At 49.7% G+C, this 24,122-nt stretch overlaps 1 protein-coding gene across 1 annotated transcript; it reads right to left on the reverse strand.

The window, feature by feature from the left end:
* Positions 1-24,122, reverse strand: PLEKHO1 (pleckstrin homology domain containing O1). The gene is made up of 6 exons (XM_083591364.1): positions 23,551-24,122; positions 22,345-22,491; positions 8,035-8,175; positions 6,495-6,599; positions 2,250-2,351; positions 1-1,049 (listed from the first exon to the last, which is right to left on the reverse strand). Exons 1-6 carry the CDS (start codon positions 23,578-23,580, stop codon positions 264-266), a joined length of 1,311 nt encoding a protein of 436 aa, XP_083447490.1. The 5' UTR covers positions 23,581-24,122; the 3' UTR covers positions 1-263.

Genomic DNA, 24,122 nt, shown 5'->3' on the forward strand with positions numbered 1-24,122 from the left:
TGGATACAAACTGATTTATTGGAATGTGTTTGTCTGGGGCTGGAGAAGAGGAAAGGGCGTGGGGTGATAGGGGGCAAAAGAAGGGCAGCAAATCAAACTGGTGAGAAATTAGGATTGGATGAGAACAGGCACCTCGTCAGCATCAAACACTGTAAATAATAATAGTGGTAATAAAAAGGTACATACCAACCCTTTTGACCCTCTTCCTAGCCGCCCTAACACCCTGTCCTTGCCGCCTAAGAGGGCCCAAAACGGGCCTCCGTTCACATCATACTTTTCCTGTACTGGGATTGCGCGTTCTGTTTGGATTTGGGGTCTGAGAGCTGCAGTTCGAGCTGCTTGTACAGGCCCCTCAGTTCTTGAACCTCCTGCAGCACTTTCTGAGCCTGGCTCCAGTTGGATGAGGCCTCCCCAAGCAGCCGCTCCGTCTCCTGCAAGATGGCCTCCGAGTCCAACTTGGAAGAAGACGAGGAGGAGGAGGGAGAGGAGGCGATGGTGGTGGCGGCGGCGGCGGCAGAAGCGGGGTCCTTGGCCTTCCGTTTCCCCTCGGCGTAGCCCCTCACCTCCGCCAGCAGTTCCTGGGTCTTTTCAAGTTTCAACGCAACGAGTTCCTGGATCCGGCCCAGCTGCTCTGGCCCGGCCGAGGCCAGCTGCTCCTCCAGCCCTTTCCTCAGCACCGCCCGGTGCGCCGAGGAAGAGTCCCGGCACGACAGGATCTCCTCCATGGAGGCACATTTGTTTTTCTCCAGGTGGGAGAGCTTCTTCGGAACCTGAGGGGTGTACATGGTACCCTTCTCAAAGGAGTCGGTGCGCTGAGAGAACTTGTCCCAAGACGCCACCTCCCGCCTCGGGAGGCTGTTCGTCCGGCTTTTCTCCGCGGGCTTCACGTTCTCGGAATCCGAACGCCGCCGCCCGGCCGAGAGGTGGGCCACCGATTTGTCGAGGTCCACCCGGAAGCTCTCCTCACAGGTGCCGTGGTCTTCCGGGGAAGCGTCCTCCTCCTGGATCAAATCGAGGGTCAACATTCCGTCGGACGTTGAGGTAGATGCCTACAGAGGTCGTGGGGCAGGAAGAGAGAGAGAGATAAGGGCTACATGTTTTGAGAATTATTTTGGAGCGTCGTGCCTGTAGGCATCAAAACTCAACCCCCTGATACAACAGTGCGGTCGCATCTTACACAGGGGTCACGTTCCTGGGATGGCAGGTAAACACAAAAGCACATGAACACAAACCACCCCCTTGGAGACGCCCTCGTCCGAGCACCCCTAGTCTTCTAGAGCTGTCGTGCCAAAATAACCCCTCTGCAGCAAGGCACAGAGCTTCAATGCTCTTTTTGTGCCGGGTAACCCGATACCAAGGACAGAAATGAAGAATTTGGCTCTGATCCATAGTTGCTACTTCCTATGCCCAATGAATCAGTCAACTTTTGCATGTGTATAAACAAAACAAAACATGCATGCTAATGCCATCACACACACACACACACACACACACACACACACACACGGATCAAATACAAACATAAGCAGAGCCTGTTGCTGGATCAGGCCAATGGCCCATCTAGTCTAGCATCCTGTTCTCACAGTGGCCAACCAGATGCCTCAATGGGAAACCTGCAACCAGGGCCTGAACACAACCACGTCTCCCATGCTTTCCCACAATTGTCATCTGATGTGCACTTAATTTGCGCAGTTTCAGACATGTTTGAAGTCCAGCTTGTTCAAATTCTGCAAGTTAAAAGCAAGTGACACAGAGAGCTTGAAAGCTCTTTTTGCACCGGGTTTTCCTGGCATGAAAAGACTGTTTGAGCTGTCTGCCCTGCTTGGGCAAGCTCCACTCAGTGCGCGGGCTCCGGGATGCTCTCATGAGATCACGTGGGGCCGTCTGAGTTCCCGTGAGATCTTGCGTGAGCATCTGTAACCTGGAGCCGGTGTGCCGAGCAGGGCTTGCCTGGCAAACGAGGCAGAGAGCTTGAAAGCTTTTCCCATGTTGTGTTTTCCATGCTGTGTTTTGCGCAAAGCTTTTGAGCTCTCTGCCTTGCTTGGGGAGCGAGACTTGCACAATGTGCTAGTTCCAGGAGTCTAGATATGCTCACACGGGGCAGTTTGAAAATCTGCCTTTTTGTGTGTGCATCAAACCCTTGAAACCAAACCCCTGCATAAGATGATATTGTACTGCACGTATATATTTCCCATGTCCAGTTCTGAGTGTGCGCCGTTAATGGAAGCGGGAAATCCACCTTAACGTACCACAGCCATCAAATGCCCCCTGGTCGGCGGCCGCCTGGAGTGCTGGATCTTGGCCCTGTCGCGAGTCGGGTGGGCAAGGTAACTCTCCTCCTCCACGGTCACCTGAAATGCAACACAAGCACACCCAACCATCAGTTTGTCACGACGACAGGCCAGCGCGGTGGATCGCGGTGAATAATTTATCCTTCTCATTTTGGCTCCCTGCAAGGGGCTGATCCGTCAGCTTAGCCTGGAACTCTGCGGCGTATTCATTACCCGCAACAATTAGCTGGAATCTCTTTCGGGGTCGAAAACGGCTTGACTGCTGCCTGGCAGAGGCTCCAGATTTTGCAGGGCTGCAAATCCTCTGGAGAGACAGGCGCTGCTCAGAAGTGTGTTGTTGGCCAACGTTCCAGGCATGAAGGTGCAAGCGCACTTTGGTCAAAGCAGAGCATCATTCTGCTAAACCTGTTGGGCCAAGGGCCGCCTCCAGGCAGTCAGAATTTTCCCGGATTGGAGCCCATTCTGGAATGTCAGTTGGCGCATCCAAAGTGGGTTCAAGCGCTCTGTCACCCTAGCGCAGAACATTCCCTAGCAAGCGCCATGTTCCCTTCCAGGCAGCTGTCTTGAGGGACCACATTCTAGAGGTAGACAAGGCCAGTGGGGAAACCGGACAGACACAGGAATGTAACATTTTTCTTTTCTACAGTGGGCTAGTTTCTACACACCAACACCCCTCTGTCATCCATCCATAGCCAGAGCCTTTTCAACACTGGCCCCGGCCTGATGGAACGCTCTGTCTCATGAGACCAGGGCCCTGCAGGATCTGATTTCTTTCTGCAGGGCCTATAAGACAGAGTTGTTCTGCCTGGCCTTTGGCTTGGAATCAACTTGATCCCCTTCCCCTCTTTCCTTTTTCCTTTCTCCTTCTGTGATGGAACTCCTATTTGGGGACTTCCCTGGCTTTTTTCTGGCCCATGTAGGACCAGTCTGGATAGTTGGCCTTGGTGAAGACTTGACGTTTTCATCCCCAAAAAGTTTTTGATTTGAGTTTCTACTGAAATGAGGCTGCATTTTGATGTTGTATTTTAATCTTGTTTTTAAGTTTTATTTTAATTGTTTTATACCTGGTGTTAACCACCCTGAGCCCAGCCTTGGCTGGGGAGGGTGGGGTATAAATTATTATTATTATTATTATTATTATTATTATTATTATTATTAGGCAAGCAGACAACATGACCAGGGATCAAGGACAGGAAAAGCATTCAACAGGGGTGCAAAACAGAGCTGGCGAGGGGTGTGGCCTGGGCACAGAGGTGTACCTAGGAGTTGGTGAAACCAGTCCCTACCAGGGGCTCAAAAGCCACCTATCTGACTATGGATCATATGATGTATTTGTGTGGGGAGATCACCGCTGCTGTCGCACTGAGATCAGACACAGGAGAAGCTTCCCATCCTTCTCGCACCGTGGCACAAAGTCGTACAATTTTTCCTGCCCTTCCTCCCTGCCCTCACTGCAGACGTTTCAAGCAATTGGGTCGCATGAAATGTAGTAATTTCTAATGTGGCTACTGCAGTAAAGTGATTTTCCAGCGAGGGGAGGCGGCGATACAGCTCTTTGCCTAGGGGACCTTGGTTACACCTCTGCCTGGGAAGAGAATTTGCAAGGCTACATTTGGCCCCCAGGCCTAAGGTTCCTGACCTCAGCTAACCCCAGAGCAAACGCCAAGGGCTGGAGGTAATAGATTTAAGGACAACGATAACAATTAGCCCACTCTTCACCCTAAGGTCCAAGGGTGGGTTACAGCAATTAAAATGCAATGTTAAAAGCAGTTTGAAATAACAATCGCAAAATAAGGTGTGTTTTAAAAAAAACATGCACCCTGAGTGCCAAAAGCCTGGGCAAAGAGGTACATCTTTAGCATCCTCTGGAAGGTTTACAATGAAGGTGGCAGGCACATCACTGCAGGGAGGATGTTCCACAGCTTAGGGGCCACCGCAGGGAAGGCCCCCATCCCCTGAGCCTCTGCAACAACTTAGAGGGCGCCCTCTGCCCATCTCAGCACCCAAGAGGGTCTGTAGGGAAGGAGGTGGCCATTGTCCCATAGTTTAACAATGCACCATGTGGATAAATTTCTTCTTTGGTCTTGCTGCTCCTGATTCAGGCCAAAGGGAGCCTCCTTAGTCCAGCATCCTATCCTCCCAGTGGCTGACCAGGTGTCCCAACTGGAAACCAGTGAGTGGGATCTGAGCACAAGAGTAACACTCTCTCCATCCTGGGTGTCACAGCAACCGGCATTCAGAAGCATCTCTGCCTCCGACCCCGGGGATTATTACGAATCAAAAGGCGGAACCGCAACCCCAGCCTTTAAATAAAAGCAAGAAATTCTCACCGTGGCCGCCCCTCGGCCTTCCCCTAAATTTAGCAGCGAGGAAGCGGCACTCTCGATTCTGCCCTGCTCTGCAGATGCAGAATGAGTCACGAGCCCACAAAGGCAGAGCGATCAAATAAGAGAGACAGATGGCCCCGGCGATATCGGAGACAGCAGACTGTAGTCTCGGTTCTTCTTTCTTCCTTCCTATTTTTTTCTTTAAAAGGGTTCCTTAATTCAATCGCACTGTTTAAAACTCCGAGCAGAGGCAGCTCTTTATATAAGCTCACGTTACAGTGGGTGGGAGGATGGCTGGAAAGGGAAAGGGGGGCAACCGGTGGAGAAACAAAAGGGATCTTGGAGGCAGTGGGGAGGGGGGGTCTCAAAAGCTTCGCTGTGGGAGACTACAACCCGGCAGAGGCCCCTTTGTTTAGCCTGCCATAAGCGCAATGTTTTCCTCTTCCCTCCCAGTCCAGTTTCCCTTGCGTGCTGTGGTTTTGTTTGCTTTTAGATTGTGCGGAAAGGAACTCTTGTTTTGACTGTACGTTAAGCTGCTCTGGGGGCCTTTTATTTATTTATTTTTGGTTGAAAAGAAGGGTACAAATGCTCTGAATGAATGAATGAATGAATGAATGAATACAAACGATGTCCATTTCTCATTGTTCCTGGGAGGAGGAACAATTAAGTAAGTACCGTATTTTTCCATGTTTAACTAGGTTTCCCCCCTAAAAAATAATGTCATTAAATTAGGGGGCGTCTTATACACAAATACATCTCCCCCCATTTTCTTAAATCTGAGTCCCCCCAAATAGGGGGCATCTTATACATGGGGGCGTCTTATAGACGGAAAAATACTGTAGGTAATTTTACGAGCCAAGCAACCAATAGACTATTAATCTACTCATTGCTTTGCTCATAAGGCAACTTTCAAAGGGCAACCCCTTGAACAGGTTGGGGGCGCAAGACCCACATCGTAGGAACAGACTCTGCCTTATGCAGAGTCAGGCGATTGGGGTCCACCTGGCTCAGTACTGTCAACACTGACTGGCAGCAGCTCTCCAGGGTTTCGTAAACGGGGGACATTCTGAACCCTAGGTGGAGATTCCATCAAGGATCAAACCTGGGATCTCTTACATGCATAACAGGTTCTCTGCCGCTGAGCTATGGTCCTCCACTTAAAAATAAAGACTCTAGTCCTCATGATTCTGAACCAAAGGGTTGGTTTAAATAGGAACATGCCTTGCTCCAGGTCAGAGTATTGGCCTGTCTAGTCCTACCCAAAAAAGTAAAAAGAAAGAAAAAAAAGAAAGAGAGACATCACCTTGCCAACAAAGGTCCGTATAGTAAAAGCTATGGTTTTCCCAGTAGTGATGTATGGAAGTGAGAGCTGGACTATAAAGAAGGCTGATCGCCAAAGAATTGATGCTTTTGAATTCTGGTGCTGGAGGAGACTCTTGAGAGTCCCATGGACTGCAAGAAGATCAAACCTATCCATTCTGAAGGAAATCAGCCCTGAGTGCTCACTGGAAGGACAGATTGTGAAGCCGAGGCTCCAATACTTTGGCCACATCATGAGAAAAGAAGACTCCCTGGAAAAGACCCTGATGTTGGGAAAGATGGAGGGCACAAGGAGAAGGGGATGATGGAGGACGAGATGGTGGGACAGTGTTCTCCAAGCTACCAGCATGAGTTTACCAAACTGCAGGAGGCAGTGGGAGACAGGAGTGCCTGGCGTGCTCTGGTCCAGGGGGTCACGAAGAGTCGGGCACGACTAAATGGCTAAACAACAATAGTCCTACCCAGAAGAGATGCCTTCTGGCACTGAACCCGGGACCACCTTCATGCAAAGCAGATTCTCTGTCCGTGAACACCTCATTCCCTAAAGGTTACTTGCCTCGTCCAAGATGCGGTTCTTGGCCCGAGTTATCGCAGAGTTGAGAGCGTTGATCCAGGACTCCTTTTCTTCAGGACTCACAGCCAGGAAGACTAGGTTAGGTGCCTAGGAGAGAAGGAATGCGCATCAGCTGCAAATGTCACGCCGTCAACAAACCCATCCTAAGGCAAAGGAAGATGGCATCCATCTATGTCAGAAGGACCAGCGCCTAACAGCTTCTTGGTGGAAGAGAGAATCCCTAACAGTGCATGGAAATACAAAACCCACTTACAACTCGGTTGGCTTTTTGAAGCACCCAGGTGACACCCTGGTTCTGGAAAGCAGAACTCCCTCCATTAGCTCTGCTACAGCAGGCCAGTTCCCTCAGGCCTCCTTTCCCCTCACCTGTCACCTGGGGGCAGCCATCCCATCAGGAGAGATGGGAAGCAGAAGGCCTCTTCCATCAGGACAACTGTTTGGAAATCTGTACCTGAGTTTTGATTTTTCCTCTTCCCTCCTTGTCCGTTTCCCCTTGTATGACGTTCTTGTTTACTTTATAAACCTGTGCGGGCAAGGGCTGTCAGGTTGTCATTTTTTTTTTTATTGTAGCTAAGCCTTTCCTGGAGTCTTTTTGGCCAAGCAGGGCATGAATTCTCAAACTAAAATAAATAGTAATGCAAAACCATGGTGTCTGAGAGAGGATCACTTAAACCTTGCTTTATTACATCCCTTCCTTGTCTCCCATTAAAGGAGATGCAAGCCAAGAAGACCCATTCTTCACTTGTGGCTCTGTAGCTTTTGATCAATGACAAAATCCTGGTTTCCTAGGGTGCTGTTACTATCCCAGGACTGGGGAGTCTGCAAAGCCTCAAGGTGTCTATGGAATCCAGTTCCCCTAACTGCTGACCACTGGCCATCCTGGCTGGTCTGGCTCCTTTAACTTCGCGGGATGGGTTACCTTACGCCTACAGGAGGTGAAGCTGCAAAAAAAATCATAATACCCCATTGTCAACACAAACTCCCTAGCAAATCCGGAGAGGTAGAAGCAACTATTCTTATGCGTTGCTCTTTTATTGTGATTCACGCCGGATTTTTATTGGAAACTCCTTTTTACGGAAACTCCCCGGGCGATCAGGTGAATTTTATGCTTTTTAAAACTCCTCTCCGATCGGGGATGCATCCATCTCTTCTAAGCTGGGAGCTAAATACTGCGCTGCAGCAAGTAAAACTCATTGGGGATTAATTTTAACAAACTTACGGCTTTATTTTCTGCGCCTGGCATTCTATAGTATGCTTCAGTTATTTAGTCATCGTATTGTTATGGCTCTCTGTCTTGTTTTGTCTGGTACTAGCTTACAGATTTTAAAATACTGGCCGCTGACTGTAATAAAGATACTGGCTGATGATGGACCATTGGCCACCTGGCTGGGGGCTGATGGGAGTTGGAGTCCAAGGATGCTGGAAGGACCATCCTTTTCCTGCCGCATCTTGCAGCAGGGAGTTCCATAGTTTAACCAGGAGCCAGGAATCCCTCTGGGTGGGGGCGATAGGGAAGACCTACTGTGTTCCCAGGCTCCTTGGAGTGGGCGAGCGAGAACTTGCTGTAGTTCTTTTTGCTTCTGCTTTTTGATTTCCTGAGCTCTTCGCATTTCTCGTAATCGTTCAAGTCAAACACTTCCTGAATGTTTTTCTCGTCTTTTACCTGCAGGCAGGGAATAACAAACACATACACAGAGGGACACAAGTTCAGTGAGAGTCTTTCATTTGCGATTGATTGCTGGTTCTGTCTCTATACACTACAAACCCTCAACTGTTTTAACTATCCTGGCTTATGGAGCCAGCTTGGTGTAGTGGTTAAGAGCGGTAGACTCGTAATCTGGTGAACTGGGTTTGATTCCCCGCTCCTCCACATGTAGCTGCTGGGTGACCTTGGGCTAGTCACACTTCTCTGAAGTCTCTCAGCCCCACTCACCTCACAGAGTGTTTGTTGTGGGGGAGGAAGGGAAAGGAGAATGTTAGCCGCTTTGAGACTCCCTAGGGTAGTGATAAAGCGGGATATCAAATCCAAACTCCTCTTAACACAACGAAATCAGACATTGGAGGATTCTGACAGAAGCAAAATGGCCAATGTTGACTTATTTGTCCTGTCTACGTGATGGGAATCAACCCAGCAAATATTGATTGGCATTTGCTGCTGCTGCTTTCAGTCCGCAGACAATACGTAATTGATTATGGTTGCTGCCACCTCACATTTAAATTGCATCCAGCATTCATGAGTCATGACGTCAGTAACTTACGTAAATGGCATTTGTAACGTGCGTAAATAATCAAGTCGATTGCGTTGCATAGGAAGACAGGAAGAAGAACAAGTTAGCATTTGGTGGAAACCAAGATGCAGCAGAATGAAAACAGCGTTGATTGCGACGAAAGCAGATTAGAGTGGGAATCACTGCCTTCTGACTCCCCCAGCCACAAAGCATTCTGGGAACTGTAGTTCCCACAGGGAGGCTAAGGCTCCTGGTCCCCACTGCAGTTTAGCAGCTGACTGCACCTGTTTGGATGGCGGGTGTAAGAGGATTGCACCCTGGAGATGAAGAGGCAGAGCGACTCCTCCATCTGCTCACGGCCCTCTCTGCTCGCTAGGTGGGATCCCAGCCAAAAAGGGTTGCCAGCTTTTCAGCTTCCCACTGCAGTTGTGTCAATGCCAGACTGTCCTCCACCGGGGCCAGGGCTTTTTCAATGACGGGTCTGACCTGGTGGAATGCTCTGTCCCACAAGACTAGGGCCCCGCAGGACTTGATCTCCTTCCGCAGGGCCTGAGCTATTCCGCCTGGCCTTCAATTTGAATTAGCCTGATCCTCTATTCCCTTTTCCCTTTCCTCTTCTGTGAAGAAACCCTTTCTGGGACCCCACATTTAAATTCTTCCCTGGTCTCCTTGCTGGCCCTAGTAGGACCAACTTGGCCAGTTAGCCCTAGTGATCGTTCAATGTCTACTGACTGGGGTTTCCCCCCCCCCAAAAAAAATGACCCCAGAATTTTTGAATTTTATTGATATTGATGCTGCGTTTTATGTTGTATTCTATGCGGTTTTATGCTGTTTTTAAGTCACATTTTACTCACTGTTCACATTTGCTGTTAGCCACCCTGAGCCCAATTTTTAAACCGGGAAGGGCGGGGTATAAATAAAAAAAATATTATTTATTATTAATTGGAAAGCGTTACGTTTATCTCCATAGCTGGGGAGGCCACACCTGCAGATTTCTGCAGGATACACTGTCATTGCAAAAAGTACAACCGCCAGGCCAGGTGGACAAACATTTCCTTAAAATAAATAAATAAAGTTTTCAGGTTTTACAGGTGGAAAAGCATTTCCTGGTTATTTCGGTTGCGCTTCCTTAAATCCGACTCTGGCGGTGGGGATGCTCCCGCAAGAGGTTGCTGGGCAACCTGACTTCCGGCGAGAACTTGAGAGCTCTGTTTTGCGGCTTCCACTCGCCTCTGATCCCCGCCAGCTCGCCTTCACAGAGTACGGTTGAAACTATGTTAGGGTGCCCAAACTTTTTTCAAAGAGGGCCAGATTTGATGAAGTGAACATGTGTGAGGGCCGACCAAGGTTTTTAGGATTGAAGTTGTTGAGATTTTTTTACAATTTTACCCCAAAGTTGTTGAGTTATTTTTAGGATTTTACCCCAGGACATACAGTGGTACCTCGGGTTACATACACATCAGGTTACGTACGCTTCAGGTTACGTACGCTTCAGGTTACAGACTCCGCTAACCCAGAAATATTACCTCGGGTTAAGAACTTTGCTTCAGGATGAGAACAGAAATCGCAGCAGCAGCAGGAGGCCCCATTAGCTAAAGTGGTGCTTCAGGTTAAGAACAGTTTCAGGTTAAGAACAGACTTCCGGAACGAATTAAGTCCTTAACCCGAGGTACCACTGTATACTGCCATGAGGGGGCTGGATTAAATTGATTAAACGGACTTTGGACATGCCTGCTGTATGTGGACTGCACCTGCGATTCAGGTTTACTGCATTCCTATGGACGTGTACATACGGAAGATACTTCTTTGTTTTAGACCGTCCCGCACTCGGAAATATCGTGGGGCGGGGTGCCCGAAAAGCCACAAAAGCAAAATACGAAATTAAAAACGACACAGATATCTTAAATCCATCTGTGAAAGTCAGCTTTGAGGAGGGGATGAGCACGCCTACAGTTTAGCAGAAGGAAAACCAACATCGCTGCACTATTATCTGGTGCATTTTGGAAGCGGGCAGGAACAAAAAGTCAAACGGGAGGGGGGAGGATGAGCGCCGTCTATTTTTAACTGGGCCAGAATCTCTGCTGTGTGCAAGACAGGACAGCTCACTTTAAGCCGCCCGAGACCCGCAGCCAACGCAGGATTTGCGACACGTGAAATAAAACCACCGCCTTCGCTCCTAAAGCTTTTTGTCCCCAGAGAAGAGATTAGCCAAAAAGGGAATTAAACCCCAGAACAGAAGAGCATGGACCCACGTTGGGCTTGAACCCGGCGGTCAGGCTCCCCTTTCCGTCCTGCGATCCATTTCCAAACGGACACATTTGCTGCGCATGGGGGGGAAAACAACAGTCTACCAGCCAGATCTCAGTCTAATGCCAAGTTAGCAGCTCACTTCTCCATGAATCTGTCTAATCCTCTATTAAAGCCTTCTAGGTTGACGTCCGTCGCTGCCTGCTGCGGCAAAAAGTTCCAAAGTTTAATTCTGCGCTGCAGGAAGAAATCCACCCTGAATCTCGCAACATTCAGCTTCCTTAGATGTCCACAAGTTGTAGTGTTATGAGAGAGAAAGAGAGGGGGGGGGGACTCTTCTCTCTCTGCTTTCTCCTTGCCAGGCAGAATTTTATATAGATGTTGGCTCTTATTTGCCTTTGGCTGAGAAGGGACGATATGGGATTTGGGGGGCAACTCCCATCTCTTGCGGGGGTGCAATTAGTGCCAGCATCGTCCGTTAAGAGTTTGGGTGTAATCTTCGACACCTCCCTTTCCATGGATGCGCAGATTGCAGCTACAACAAAGGCGGCATTTTTTCATCTCCGCCAAGCTAAGCAGTTGGCTCCTTACCTCTCTCGCCCTGACCTAGCCACTGTGATCCACGCGACAGTCACCTCCAGACTGGATTACTGTAACTCGCTGTACGTGGGGCTGCCCTTGAGACTGACCCAGAAACTCCAGCAGGTGCAGAATGCTGCAGCGAGACTCCTTACGGGGTCTTCGCTGCGAGATCACATTCACCCGGTGCTATACCAGCTGCACTGGCTCCCGGTGGAGTACAGGATCAGGTTTAAGGTGCTGGTTTTAACCTTTCAAGCCCTATACGGCCTAGGACCCTCGTACCTACAGGACCGCCTCTCCTGGTATGTCCCACAGAGGACCTTACGGTCTTCAAACAAAAACATCCTGAAGGTCCCAGGCCACAGAGAGGTTAGGCTGGCCTCAACCAGAGCCAGGGCTTTCTCGGCTGCGGCTCCAATCTGGTGGAACACTCTATCCCAAGAGACTAGGGCCCTGCGGGTCTTGACATCTTTCCGCTGGGCCTGCAAGACAGAGCTGTTCCACCAGGCCTTTGGTCAGGGCACAGCCTGACTCCCTCCTTTGGCAATCTTCACAGAACTTTAGCCTAATGGTTGCCATCAATTTGAGTTGAATTAATTTTATAATGAAATGATTTTAGAATGTTGTACTATTTTATTGTTGTTAGCCGCCCTGAGCCCGGCTTCGGCTGGGGAGGGCGGGATATAAATGAAATTTATTATTATTATTATTATTATTATTATTATTATTATTCTCTAAGCTAAAAAAATTGCAAACGCTACTAACCTCTGGTAGCATTCCTAAAGCTAGCAAGGCCTGTCTGACTAGTGGGAGGCGTCCCAAAACAAGTGTGTCCACACCACGAGGGAATGATAGCACCATTGCACCGCTCCCAACACCCTCCAAAACCACAGGGATTTGGGATAAAAAAAAGAGCAAGGGCAGAGGCAGCTTAATGGAGCGCCATGTTCATTCCAACTAGGGAGCTGCAAATAGATGCAATTTTCTCCATTGCAGAATGGAGGGGACGGCAATATTGATTGCCGCTCGCATCAGGTTGACCTAACACAGCTCATGCTCAACTCTCGCAAATCAATTTGGGGGAAGGGGAAGGGCATGTCATGCGTGCCTCTGTGCGCACATGGGCAGCTCGGCTGGGCTATCGCAGTGCAAAAATCTATGCCTGTGAGCTGGCGATCGGAGCAGTTCGTTGGGAAGCAGAGGGGAGAGAGTCCTTGGGAAAGGTTTACCACGCCTGGGGTCACGAGGAAAGGAATGGAAATTGCCAATATCGTAATGCCGCGATACCGATTGGCGGTGCAGCCGAATTTGGAATATTGTGCACCGTTCCCGTCGCCTCACCTCAGAAAGGGTACTGAAGAGCTGGAAAAGGTTCAGAAAAGGGGATGGAGAGACTTCCCTATGACAAAATGTTGCGGAGTTTGGTCGTTCTTAGTTTAGAGAATCGGCGAGTAAGAGGCAAAATGATAGAAGTTTATAAAATCATGCGTATCATGGAGATAGTAGACAGAGAAAAGTTTTCCACTCTCTCTCCTAACAGTGGAATTTAGGGATATCCAGTGAAGCTGAAAGTTGGAAGATTCAGGACAGATAAAAATGACTTCTTCACACAGTTGAAACTGTGGAACTCCCTGCCACAGGAGACAGCAATGGCCACTAACTTGGATGGCTTTGGAGCAGACAAATTCACAGAGATTTCCCCAACTCATCCGCGCTCTTTCCAGATCTGTAAATGGGACATCGGAAGCTGAACCAGACACTATCGGTCCATCTTGCCGGATCTGGAGATGTCTTTGGGGATTGAACCCAGAACTACAGAGCTACAGCCCTCATAAAAAAAATAAAGTAAGATTCTAGTCCTCATGGTCATTGTTACCATCGGTCATTAACTGGCAAGCCATTCACTTGCCAGAACGGCTTGTGAATGGGCAGCCGGTTTGAACAAGAACCGAAGACGCCACCTTCTGCAGAGTCAAGACTACGGGTCCACACTGACCGGCAGTGATGCTCCAAACTTAACGCCGGGGGGGAATCTGCTAAGAGCTAGTGCATTAAGTAAGCGGATGGAACAATTTTAACGTTGGATTAAAATTTAAAGCAAAAAGCTTGTGCGTGCCTGCAGGGATCTGGCAACCTTCCGTCTTGGAGGGGTGTGTGTGTGTGTATGTGTGTGTCTGTGTCTGTGTGTGCTTCTGCCTCTCTGCCCCAGGAGCAGCGGAGGCCACGGCTGAAAGTGCCCCCGCCCCCGCTCTTTTTCACACACATCAATAAACACAGACTTTCGCTCTCCAGGGGCATCGATCTGCGCACCTTCTCCAAGGCTCATATCAAATGCATTTTAGCACGCTATCGGAATTAATTACAAGAGGTGAAGTCGGGTGGCGGGCAAGGATCAACGCTCTCCACCCCCCCTCCCCAGAAAACAATAAGCAGCATTTTGAGGACATGTGAAGCTGAGGTCTAGATTTTGGGGGTGGGGTGGGGTGGGGTGGGGGTTTTTAGGACCAAAGGGAAAACAGAAACAGCCTGTCTCTCAAGTCTAGGGTCTTGGATAAAGTGGATTATGTGCCAGTCAGCCACCCCCCAGTAACTAGAAGGTGGTGGTGGGTATATAGGGGCAGTGTTGTGTAGTGGTTGGAGTGTCAGACTAGGACCTGGGAGAGACCAGGGTCCAAATCCTGCCACTCAGCCATGGAGGTCACCAGGGGTGAACTTGGGGACCAGTCCCTCCTTCTCAGCCTAGCCTCCCTCACAAGGTTGTTGTGGGAATAGGCAGAGAGAGAACTATGCCTGACACCTTGAGCTCCCTAGAGGAAAAAAGGTAGAATTGCAATCACCAAAGGTAAATAAATGGAATTCACCATCCTGCAAACCGGACAGAATTTGCCGTATTTGCAGTATTGAAATTGGCCGCTGGCTTAAATGGCTCTTAAGTCAGATTAGACAAATTCATTGCTTTACCAACTGCACTGGCTCCCGGCGGAGTACAGGGTCAAGTTTAAGGTGCTGGTTTTGACCTTTAAAGCCCTGTGTGGCCTAGGACCCACGTACCTACGGGACCGCCTCTCCTGGTATGTCACATGGAGGACCTTAAGGTCCACAAATAACAACACTTTGGAGGTCCCAAGTCACAAGGTGGTTAGATTGGTCTCAACTAGGGCCAGGGCCTTTTCAGTACTGGCCCCGACTTGGTGGAACGCTCTGTCCCAAGAGACTAGGGCCCTGCGGGACTTGACATCTTTCCGCAGGGCCTGCAAGACAGAGCTGTTCTGCCTGGCCTTTGGTCTGGACTCAGTCTGACCCTTATATTTCCTTCCCCTCATGGTTTTGATCTATGGGTTACTTTTAAAATGAGGCTGCATTTTAAATTGCGTTTTAACATGTATTTTAAATTGGTTTTGTCCCCCCCCCCATTATGTTTTTACTGTAATTTTACTGGTGTTAGCCACCCTGAGCCAGGCTCTGGCCGGGGAGGGCGGGGTATAAATAAAATTTATTATTAGGGGCAGGGAAGGAGACCTAACAATGGCTGTTAGCCCTGCTGTCTAAATGGAACTCCAAGTTCAGGGCAGTCTACCTCTGTTGCCTTCGTTCCTTTCCCCAATGACACCCGTTGATGCTGGACTGGAGAAATATTTTATCTGATCCAGCAGGGCTCTTACATTCTTCCACTTTCCTTTCCTTCCTTTCTTTTAAGTAGGAGAGGTCAGGAATAAAAAGAGTAGATTTCTAACCCTTAGGGGTTCAAAGGTAGACTTTTACAACATTCCGGCAGTGCCTGGCATAATCTCAGACGACAAAGAATCACAGGGCTGGGAGGCCCTCAAAGGCTCATCTAGTCCAACCCTGCAGGACTGCAGGAATCTTTTTGCCCAGCGTGGGGTTCGAACCCACAACCCGGTGATTCAGAGGCTCTACGGACTGAGCCAACCAGGAAGAGAGTTTCGTAGCAGAAGGAATTAAGCAAAAAAATCACCAACCACGTGAAGTTGCTTCGTGTGAGTGACTCATGCGGGGTCAGAGATTTTCTTAGTGCAAGGATTTGGGTTGCCTGGGCAAATAATTTCGGAAATATTTTTAGCATGGAGGACACCCAGCCTTGTTTACAGCCTGCATCCTGGGAGGATGAGAGGAAAGCTCAGAATCAGCAAAGGAGGCTGAACACCATGACTGCAGCTGGAGGGCCAGCGACAAAGAGAGACGGCCAGAGAATCGTTGACTTCTTTGGAGTTGGAAGGGGGCCAGAGTGTCATCTAGACCAACCCGCTACAACACTGAGGCCCAGGAAGCAAGGGACACCTAACCCGAGGTTATCTCGCAAACCCTGGTTGGCTAGGTCCCTCCCAGTCAAGGCCTCCTGAAAGAACTTCAGGACTCAATATTCCGCCATCGATAGATGGGGAACATCCTCCCAGCTCAATCTGGATCCCTCGGCTCAGACCAGTCCATCAAGAACACACAAACACCTTACGGATTTCGATTTAAGGTACGATTTCAAAAATGAAATATTCCACTCATCATGGAAACGGAAAACTGGCTTTGCATGCAGAAGGTCCCGACTTCAGTTCCTGAAAGGCTGGGAGATACATCCTTCCTGAAACCTTGGGAGAGCGACTGCTGCCAGCCAGTGTAGGCAGTACTAAGCTTGATGGACCAGTGGTGTTGCATTCTGTACAAGAAGGCTCTTAGAGATGCCCCCAAAATAACATCAGGTGTAAAAGATGGCAGCTCAGTTGACTGGAAGAGAACATCGGTTGCCCTGCCTTCTGGCACCACAAAACTTGACTTCCACAACTCTTAACTGCCTTACGGGACCGCCTCTCCTGGTACGCCCCGCAAAGAACCTTACGGTCCACGAACAATAATACTTTGGAGGTCCTCAAGGAGGTTAGACTGGCCTCGACCAGGGCCAGGGCCTTTTCAGCCCTGGCCCCGGTCTGGTGGAACGCTCTATCACAAGAAACCAGGGCCCTGCAGGAATTGACATCTTTTTACAGGGCCCGCAAGACAGAGCTGTTCCACCAGGCCTTTGGTCGGGGTTCAGTCTGACCCCCTTCTTTCTATGGGACACTGTATGTAAGTGGCCTCTCTGGCTATTTCTACTGGCCCATATGGGACCAGCATGAGTGGCTGGGCCTGGTGCACTTTTAATTCCTTACCCCTACGGTTATGATTCGTGGGTTCCCACTTAATTTTATTTTAAATGTGATTCGAATTGTATTTTAAACTAATTGTTTGATTTTGTGCTTTTAATGTATTATATATTTGGTGGGATCTGCCCTGAGCCAATAAAAATTATTACTATTATTATTATTATTACAGTGGATGCTGGACGCTCGGGTTGCAAACGTGATCTGTGTGGGAAGCACATTCGTAACCCGCAACTTCTGCAACCCGCAGTGCCATGTCAGCGCATGTGTGGGATCCGACGCTTCTGCACATGCGCAAAGTGCAATTTAGTGCTTATGCGCAAGCGCCGAAACCCAAAAGTAACCTGTTCCGGTACTTCCAGGTTCGGCGCGGTGCGAAACCCGAAATCGCGAAACCCAAAGCGTCTGTAACCCCCGAGGTATAACTGTATTATTATTATTATTATTAACCAAGCCAGATGAGGGATGGATGAGGGAGTTGGGGATGTTTAGCTCGGATAATAGGAGACTGAGAGGAGATATGACGGCTGTCTTCAAATATCAAAGCTGACACCCAGAGAATGGAGCAAGCTTGTTTTCTCCTGCTCTGGAGGGTAGAACCCGAACCAACCGATTCAAATTACAAGAAAGCAGATCCCAACAAAACACATTAGGTAACCGTTTCTGATGGCAAGAGCTGTTCGAGGGTGGAACGGACTCCCTCAGAAGGCGATGGACTCTCCTTCATCAGAAGTTTATAAGCAGAATTTGGATGCCCGTCTGCCAGGGATTCTTGAGGGGATTGCAGGGGGTTGATCTAGATCCGCGGTTCTCGACCTGTGGGTCCCCAGATGATGTTGGACTACAACTCCCATCATCCCTGAGCTCTGGCCTTGCTAGCTAGGGGTGATGGGAGTTGTAGTTCAACAGCATCTCGGGTCCCACAGGTTGAGAAAGGCTGATCTAGTTGATCCTAAGCGGTCCCTTCCAATTCTAGGATAGCAAATGATTCCCCAAAAAGAATCCTGGCAGCTGCACTTTGTGAAGGTTGCTGGGAACTGTAGCTCCATGAGGGATAAACTACAGTTCCCAGCAGTCTTTGGTGGCACCGGGGTGCCTTTAAATTGCACAGCGTGCAACGCAGCCTTAAGGCACGGCGGATCCCGAACGAGCCCCTTCCTCCAAGCCCTTTGCCCCCACTTGAGCCCGCCTACCCATCGAGCGAGCCACCCACCCACCCTGGAGATCGGGTGTCTCCGTAACCGGATCGCCCCGTTCTCTGCCTTTCTGCCTAATCACCTCTCTGCATTTCTAATGCCTTCGTTTCCTGCCACCAAAGCGCCCGGTCAGTTTCATGGTAATTAAAACGCCCGCTCTTCCAAAGGCCTGTTTCATAGAACCCTCTTCCCGCGAAAAGCCTTTGGGGGGGGGGGGACGACTTTTCAGTTTACAGAAAAAGTGAGTAAGCAGAGTCGTGAAAGAAGCTGACTGAGTTATGCTGAGAAGAGTCTGCCTTCCCTCTCCCATAATGCTGGAATTTGGGGGGGGGTGACGAGGATGATTCAGGACAGGCAAAATCAAGTCCTTCTTCAGTTGAACTGTGGAATAATAATAATAATAATAATAATAATAATAATAATAATAATAATAATAATAATATATTATTTAGACCCCACCCATCTGGCTGGGCTTCCCCAGCCACTCTGGGCGGCTTCCAAAAAAATATTAAAATACTGCAATACATCAAACTTTAAAAGCTTCCCTGAACAGGGCTGCCTTCAGATGTCTTCTAAAAGTCTGGTAGTTGTTTATCTCTTTGACATCTGATGGGAGGGCGTTCCACAGGGCGGGTGCCACCACCGAGAAGGCCCTCTGCCTGGTTCCCTGTAACTTGGCTTCTCGCAGTGAGGGAACCGCCAGAAGGCCCTCAGAGCTGGACCTCAGTGTCCGGGCAGAACGATGGGGGTGGAGATGCTCCTTCACGTATACTGGGCTGAGGTCATTTAGGGCTTTCAAGGTCAGCACCAACACTTTGAATTGTGCTCGGAAATGTAGCCAATGTAGGTCTTTCAAGACCGGTGATATGTGGAACTCACTGCCACAGGATGCAGTGATGGCCACCTGCGTGGATGGCTTTAAAAGAGGAAGATTCGTGGAGGAAGGGATGGCTCTATCAGTGGCTATGCTCTGCCCCCACAACTGGAGACAGCGATGATTCTGAATACCAGTGGCTGGGAAGCGCAGGAAGGGAATCGTTGCTACACTCCATCTCCCAGCACAACCAATGGACAGGAGTCAGGGTCCAGAAAGATCTGAATTGCATTGCAAGGGTCCTTTCCGACTCTATGAGTCTCTATAAACGGCCTCGGCCCAGTATACCTGAAGGAGCGTCTCCACCCCCATCGTTCTGCCCGGACGCTGAGGTCCAGCGCCGAGGGCCTTCTGGTGGTTCCCTCATTGCAAGAAGCAAAGCTACAGGGAACCAGACAGAGGGCCTTCTCGGTGGTGGCACCCGCCCTGTGGAACGCCCTCCCATCAGATGTCAAAGCGATAAACAACTACCTGACATTCAGAAGACATCTTAAGGCAGCCCTGTTTAGGGAAGTTTTTAATGTGTGGCATTTTAGTGTATTTTTGTTCTCTGCGGAAGCCGCCCAGAGTGGCTGGGGAAACCCAGCCAGATGGGCGCGGTACAAATAATAAATTATTATTATTATTATGAAGGTTGCTCGATTCCTCAGCCCTGCCTTAGGGGCAGTCCACTGTTCTGTTTGTCTCGGGAACTGAGGACAGGAAAATGCAAACCCGCTCTTTCCTTCCCTTCTCAAGATTGTGTAAAGCCAGGAATACAGTAGACATTGGCGGGATGGTGCAATGGGGTATCCCATTAACTCCCCACCCACCTCAAACATTTCAGGTTCCCAGGGCTCCCTGAGGAACAAATCCTATCTGACCACAAGGGTGGGGAAAGCAGATTTACAAAAACAGGTCCTCACACAGGACTAATTTCAAACCTTTGCAATCCATGTGGACTGCAGAAATCTTTCTGCAGAAATCTATCTCCAGCCATGGGGACTAGGAACTCTCCCTGCTTTGAGGCGTCACCCCCCCCCCCAGGTGACCCGGTGTCTGTTTACATCCATTCGTGGCCCCCTTCCACACTCCCTGGGTTCTTCTCTCGCTGCTATCCTGCACACCCTAACCCCGACCTCTTAATTCTGAATGCAAGCTGATGGGGGCAGGGACCCGACCTTTTCGCACAAGTGGAAAAAGCACCATTTGCCCTGGACGATGCTACAAAAAAAACCTCCCCACACACCTCAAAATGAAAAAAGAAGGAAGAACAAATGCATAAAAGTTAGGCTTCCTGCTGCTATGACAAACTGAGGGTCACGAAGAGTCAGGCCAGAAGGCCGGATGTGCAAAATAGGTTTAGACCACATCACCTCTTATTAGAAACGAGACCCTCATGGTCTCCAGCTGCATGCAAAGTGCTTTTTTTGTCTCTTACCACTGAGAAATTGGGGCCGTTTCCTGTCCACCTGAAAATTAAGAGCTCGGGTGCAACTTCCAAGCAATTTCTTTGGAAATAATAAATAAGGACATGCACTGTGGAACTCCCTGCCTATTGATAGCAGGTCTTTTTTTTGCACACACCTGCTGAAAGCATTTTTGATTAGACAAAGAATCTAAAACAATATCCGGCCAGCGCCAGTTTTAATCCTGTTTTTACTCTACTGCTATTTTAACTTTTCAAAAGTCTTAAACTGTTGCTAGTTCTTCTCGACAACCTGTGAGATTTGTTTCCCCCCCGCAATCGAGCGGCGCATAAATTTTATGAAATAATTTCTTTAGCCCCAGGATTTTTTTATTTTCCGAACGGGTCACGGCAATGGTGTATATAAGAGGGCACAGGTAAGAGCGTCAGGCACATCGACGGCAATGCAGCCAAGTTAATGCTTGCTCAGGTTAATCGTCCGCAAAGGATGAAGGTTTTAAAAAGGCTAAGGGAGAGACTTCCACTTAGGGGGCCTGCGATGTGTCACACATCTTTGCATTTAACCTGCCCTTTGTATCACAGCCGGCCTGGCAAACAGGAAAGGATGTCGCAGGAGGAAGCAAGCCTCGAAATCGAGATGCAAATTTTCAGGAAAGGATGGCTGACAATGCAGAACACTACAGAAATACAGGAAGGTCTCAGACCTCTGGTCCATCTGGTTCAGTATTGTCTACACAGACCGGCAGCAACTCTCCAGGGCCTCAGGGCCTCTCCCATCCCTACCCAGAGATGCTGCCAGCAGGGATTGAAGCTAGAGCCTTCGCCACCGAACTCTGGCCATCAATGTTCCCGACACCCGGGATGGAAAACCCATAATGGCGCCCGTTGCTCTGGCCAAGTAGCCAGGGGAGCACCATCACAGGAACGCACATCAAGTGATGAGCTGCAGAGCCACCAGCCTTCCCTTTAAGTCAAAGCAAGATTCTAGTCCTCAGGAACACAAAGGAAGGACTAGCGAATAAGAAGGCAGGAACTTGCCATTCCAGAAGTCAGGCCGTCAGTCAATCTAGCTCAGTACTGCCCACACTGACAGGCAGCTGCTCTCTTCCTGGGCACTGAGTCTGGGACCTCCTTCATTTCTTCTCTGAGAAGAAAGCAAGGCGCTAGTCCTCATGGATCTGAATAAAGGGCCGGTTAATGGAAGAACCTAAAAAGCCATCTTAATACAAGTGAGGCCATTGGTCCCTCTATCTCAGTATTGTCTACTCTGACCGGCAGCTCCAGGGTTTTGAGATGGGGGTCTACCTGGAGATTGAACCTGCGACTTTCTGCATGGAGGGCAAATGTTCCCGGCCTCAGCTGCGGCCCTCTCTAAGCTGTCTTACGCTGACCACCTGTGCCCATTAAGCTAAGTATTGTCTGCACTGACAGGCAGCACCTCTCCCAGGTTCCGGACGTTCCCAGCCTGACCGGGAGATGCCGGGAATGAACCCGGGACCTTCTGCATGAAAAGCAGGTGCTGGGTCCCTCAGCCAGGAGACCACGCGTCCCCGCTCCCCAATAGCTGTGAAGACACCAAAGGGCTTTTGAACCTCTTTCCCTGCCGCCAGGGGTGCCAACCTGAATAGATCGTTGGGGGGCCCAGGTAAGCCCCACATAATCAATTCCAAGACACATTACATGCACACCAATTGAATGGCAATACCCATCCACTTAGGGGGCAGCCCCCTCAAATGTTTTTGGGGGGCAAAGGGATCTCAGCCCCTAGGAGTTGGCTCCTTTGCTTGCTTGCTGCTGCTGGCAAGCAACTGACCCCTCTCAACATTAATCACCTTTGACCCCACATCCTGGGAACGAGCTGCCACATTTCCCACAAGGGCCCTGGGCCTGTGTCCTTTGGGGGCAACCCTATAGCTGCCGCGCTTCCACGGACTTCAAAAATTGCTGCCCCTTTTCAACTTGCAAAATCTAGGTCTCAGGCAAGGCCCCAGCCAGTGGTCTCTCCTCCCTCCACCCCCCCCCAATTTCCTGTTTTGGAGCTCCGGCTACGAGGGTGGGGGGCGTGGGAAACGGTTGCCATCTCTCTCTGGGGTGGGGGAGCTGGGCTGCCCTCCAAGGAGATTCCGAGAGAGAGAGAGAGACCCTACCTCCTTCTCCGAGATGTACAGCTGGTCCCCTTTCAGAACCACGTAGCGGTTTTTCCAGATCTCCCGGAAAATGCCTCTGCCACAGAATTTCCGGACCCAGCCCACCTTCTCCAGCAGAGTGGGCTGCTGGTTCCCATCTTGGTGACCCTAGAAAGAGAAGCCAGAGAGAGAGAGAGAAAGAGAGAATTGAAAACTGTGATGGAATGTCTTTTATTTCAAGCCTCTCCAACCTGCACCCTTCCTTCCCGGAGACTGCAGGATAGGGCCCCTCTATCGCTGCAGAGTCCGCTGGCAATCTTTTCTGAGCCGCCGTCCTCCCTTGAAAGTGTGCAGTTATTATTATTATTATTATTATTATTATTATTATTAAACTAACTAAAGAAACAATCCCAATTCTAACGGTCCCTCTCTCTGTGTGTATGTGAGAGAGAGGATGATGATGCACAAATCAATAAACAATTTTTTAAAAAAAACCCTCTGGCACCCCACCACCACCCCACACCGCCTCCACGTCCATTATGTAAGGAAACAGACTGTGTCAATCTGTTCCCCTGCCCACTCTGCGTTTCACCTTTTTTCCTTAAAAAAATAAAATAATCACCACAATTTTCGTGTTTTCCCTGCTTTCTCGCCCTTTGAAAACGCGGAGCATAACAACATAATATTAACGGACCTAATAATAATAATATTCGCACGAGGCCCCGTTTGTAAGAGCAAATGTGGGGCTACAGAATTGGATGTTTTCAGATGGATCTCCCCCCCCCCTTCTAACCACGGTAAACAGTCTTCAATCTGGAGAATAGGCACCCTGCGTTGTTTCTGTAAGGGTGGTGGGTTTCTCTGCTGTTTCAAATACTCCCAGAATTAATGCAAAAAACCAAACGAAAACAAAACACCACCCACCCCCAATTTTAATAATAAACACTTGGCAATCCAGCTTCTGTACCAGTTTAAAGGACTCAGCTATTGGGGGCTACTGGGGAGAGATAGGAGGCAATTGAACTGTTGGAGGAAGGGGGCCGAATCGAAGGGCATCGAGACGATATTTACAACAACAGCAACCAAATAATCAATAATCCAGAAAAAACGCAGGCTCTGACACCCCAGCTTCCCCCCTCCCCACCGCGCGCCCCTCCAATCTCACAGAAACTGGACAATGACCCTTCTGCTTTCGGGGGGTCTTCAGAAAGCGGGCTGCAAACTCACCCGCTTGGTAGAATTGGTTTTTTTCATCATTCCTCGGGGGGGGGTGGCCGTCAGGAAAAAGGGGGTGGGGGGAGGACGGGGGTGGGTGAGAGGAAGAGGGGTGGGGGGGAAGGAGAAGAAAGAAAGAAAGGAGAGGGAGAGAGGAAAAATCAGAATCAACGCTGGTCTCCTGGAGACGAGCAAGCAGCTGAAGGCTTGGGAAAAAAGGCAGGAGGGGGAAAAAATAAATGGCTCCCCCCTTTTTTTCCTCCCTCCCTCCCTCTTTATTTCCTCGTTGCCTTCCTCCTTCCTCCCTCCTGCTCCTCTTTCTTCTCAGAGGGAGCGCAAGAGACCTCCGGTGGCATGGACCTCTTTGCGATGCGCGCACATCCCTACTGAGAGAGAGAGAGAGAGAGAGGCGCCCCCTCCCTCCCTCCCTCCCTCCCTCTTTGCCTCGCCTGCTCCTTCCTTCCTCCTCCCTCCTCCTCCCCCCTTTCTCTCCTGTGGGCAGGCGCTGGGAGAAAGGGGTGAGTCGGGGCTCCACAGCCCCATCTATAGCCAGACGAGCGCCACGGTGCCAAGAGGCGAGGCGA

The sequence above is a fragment of the Podarcis filfolensis genome (assembly GCF_964270895.1).
Source record: "Podarcis filfolensis genome assembly, chromosome: 16".
Taxonomy (NCBI): Eukaryota; Metazoa; Chordata; class Lepidosauria; order Squamata; family Lacertidae; genus Podarcis; species Podarcis filfolensis.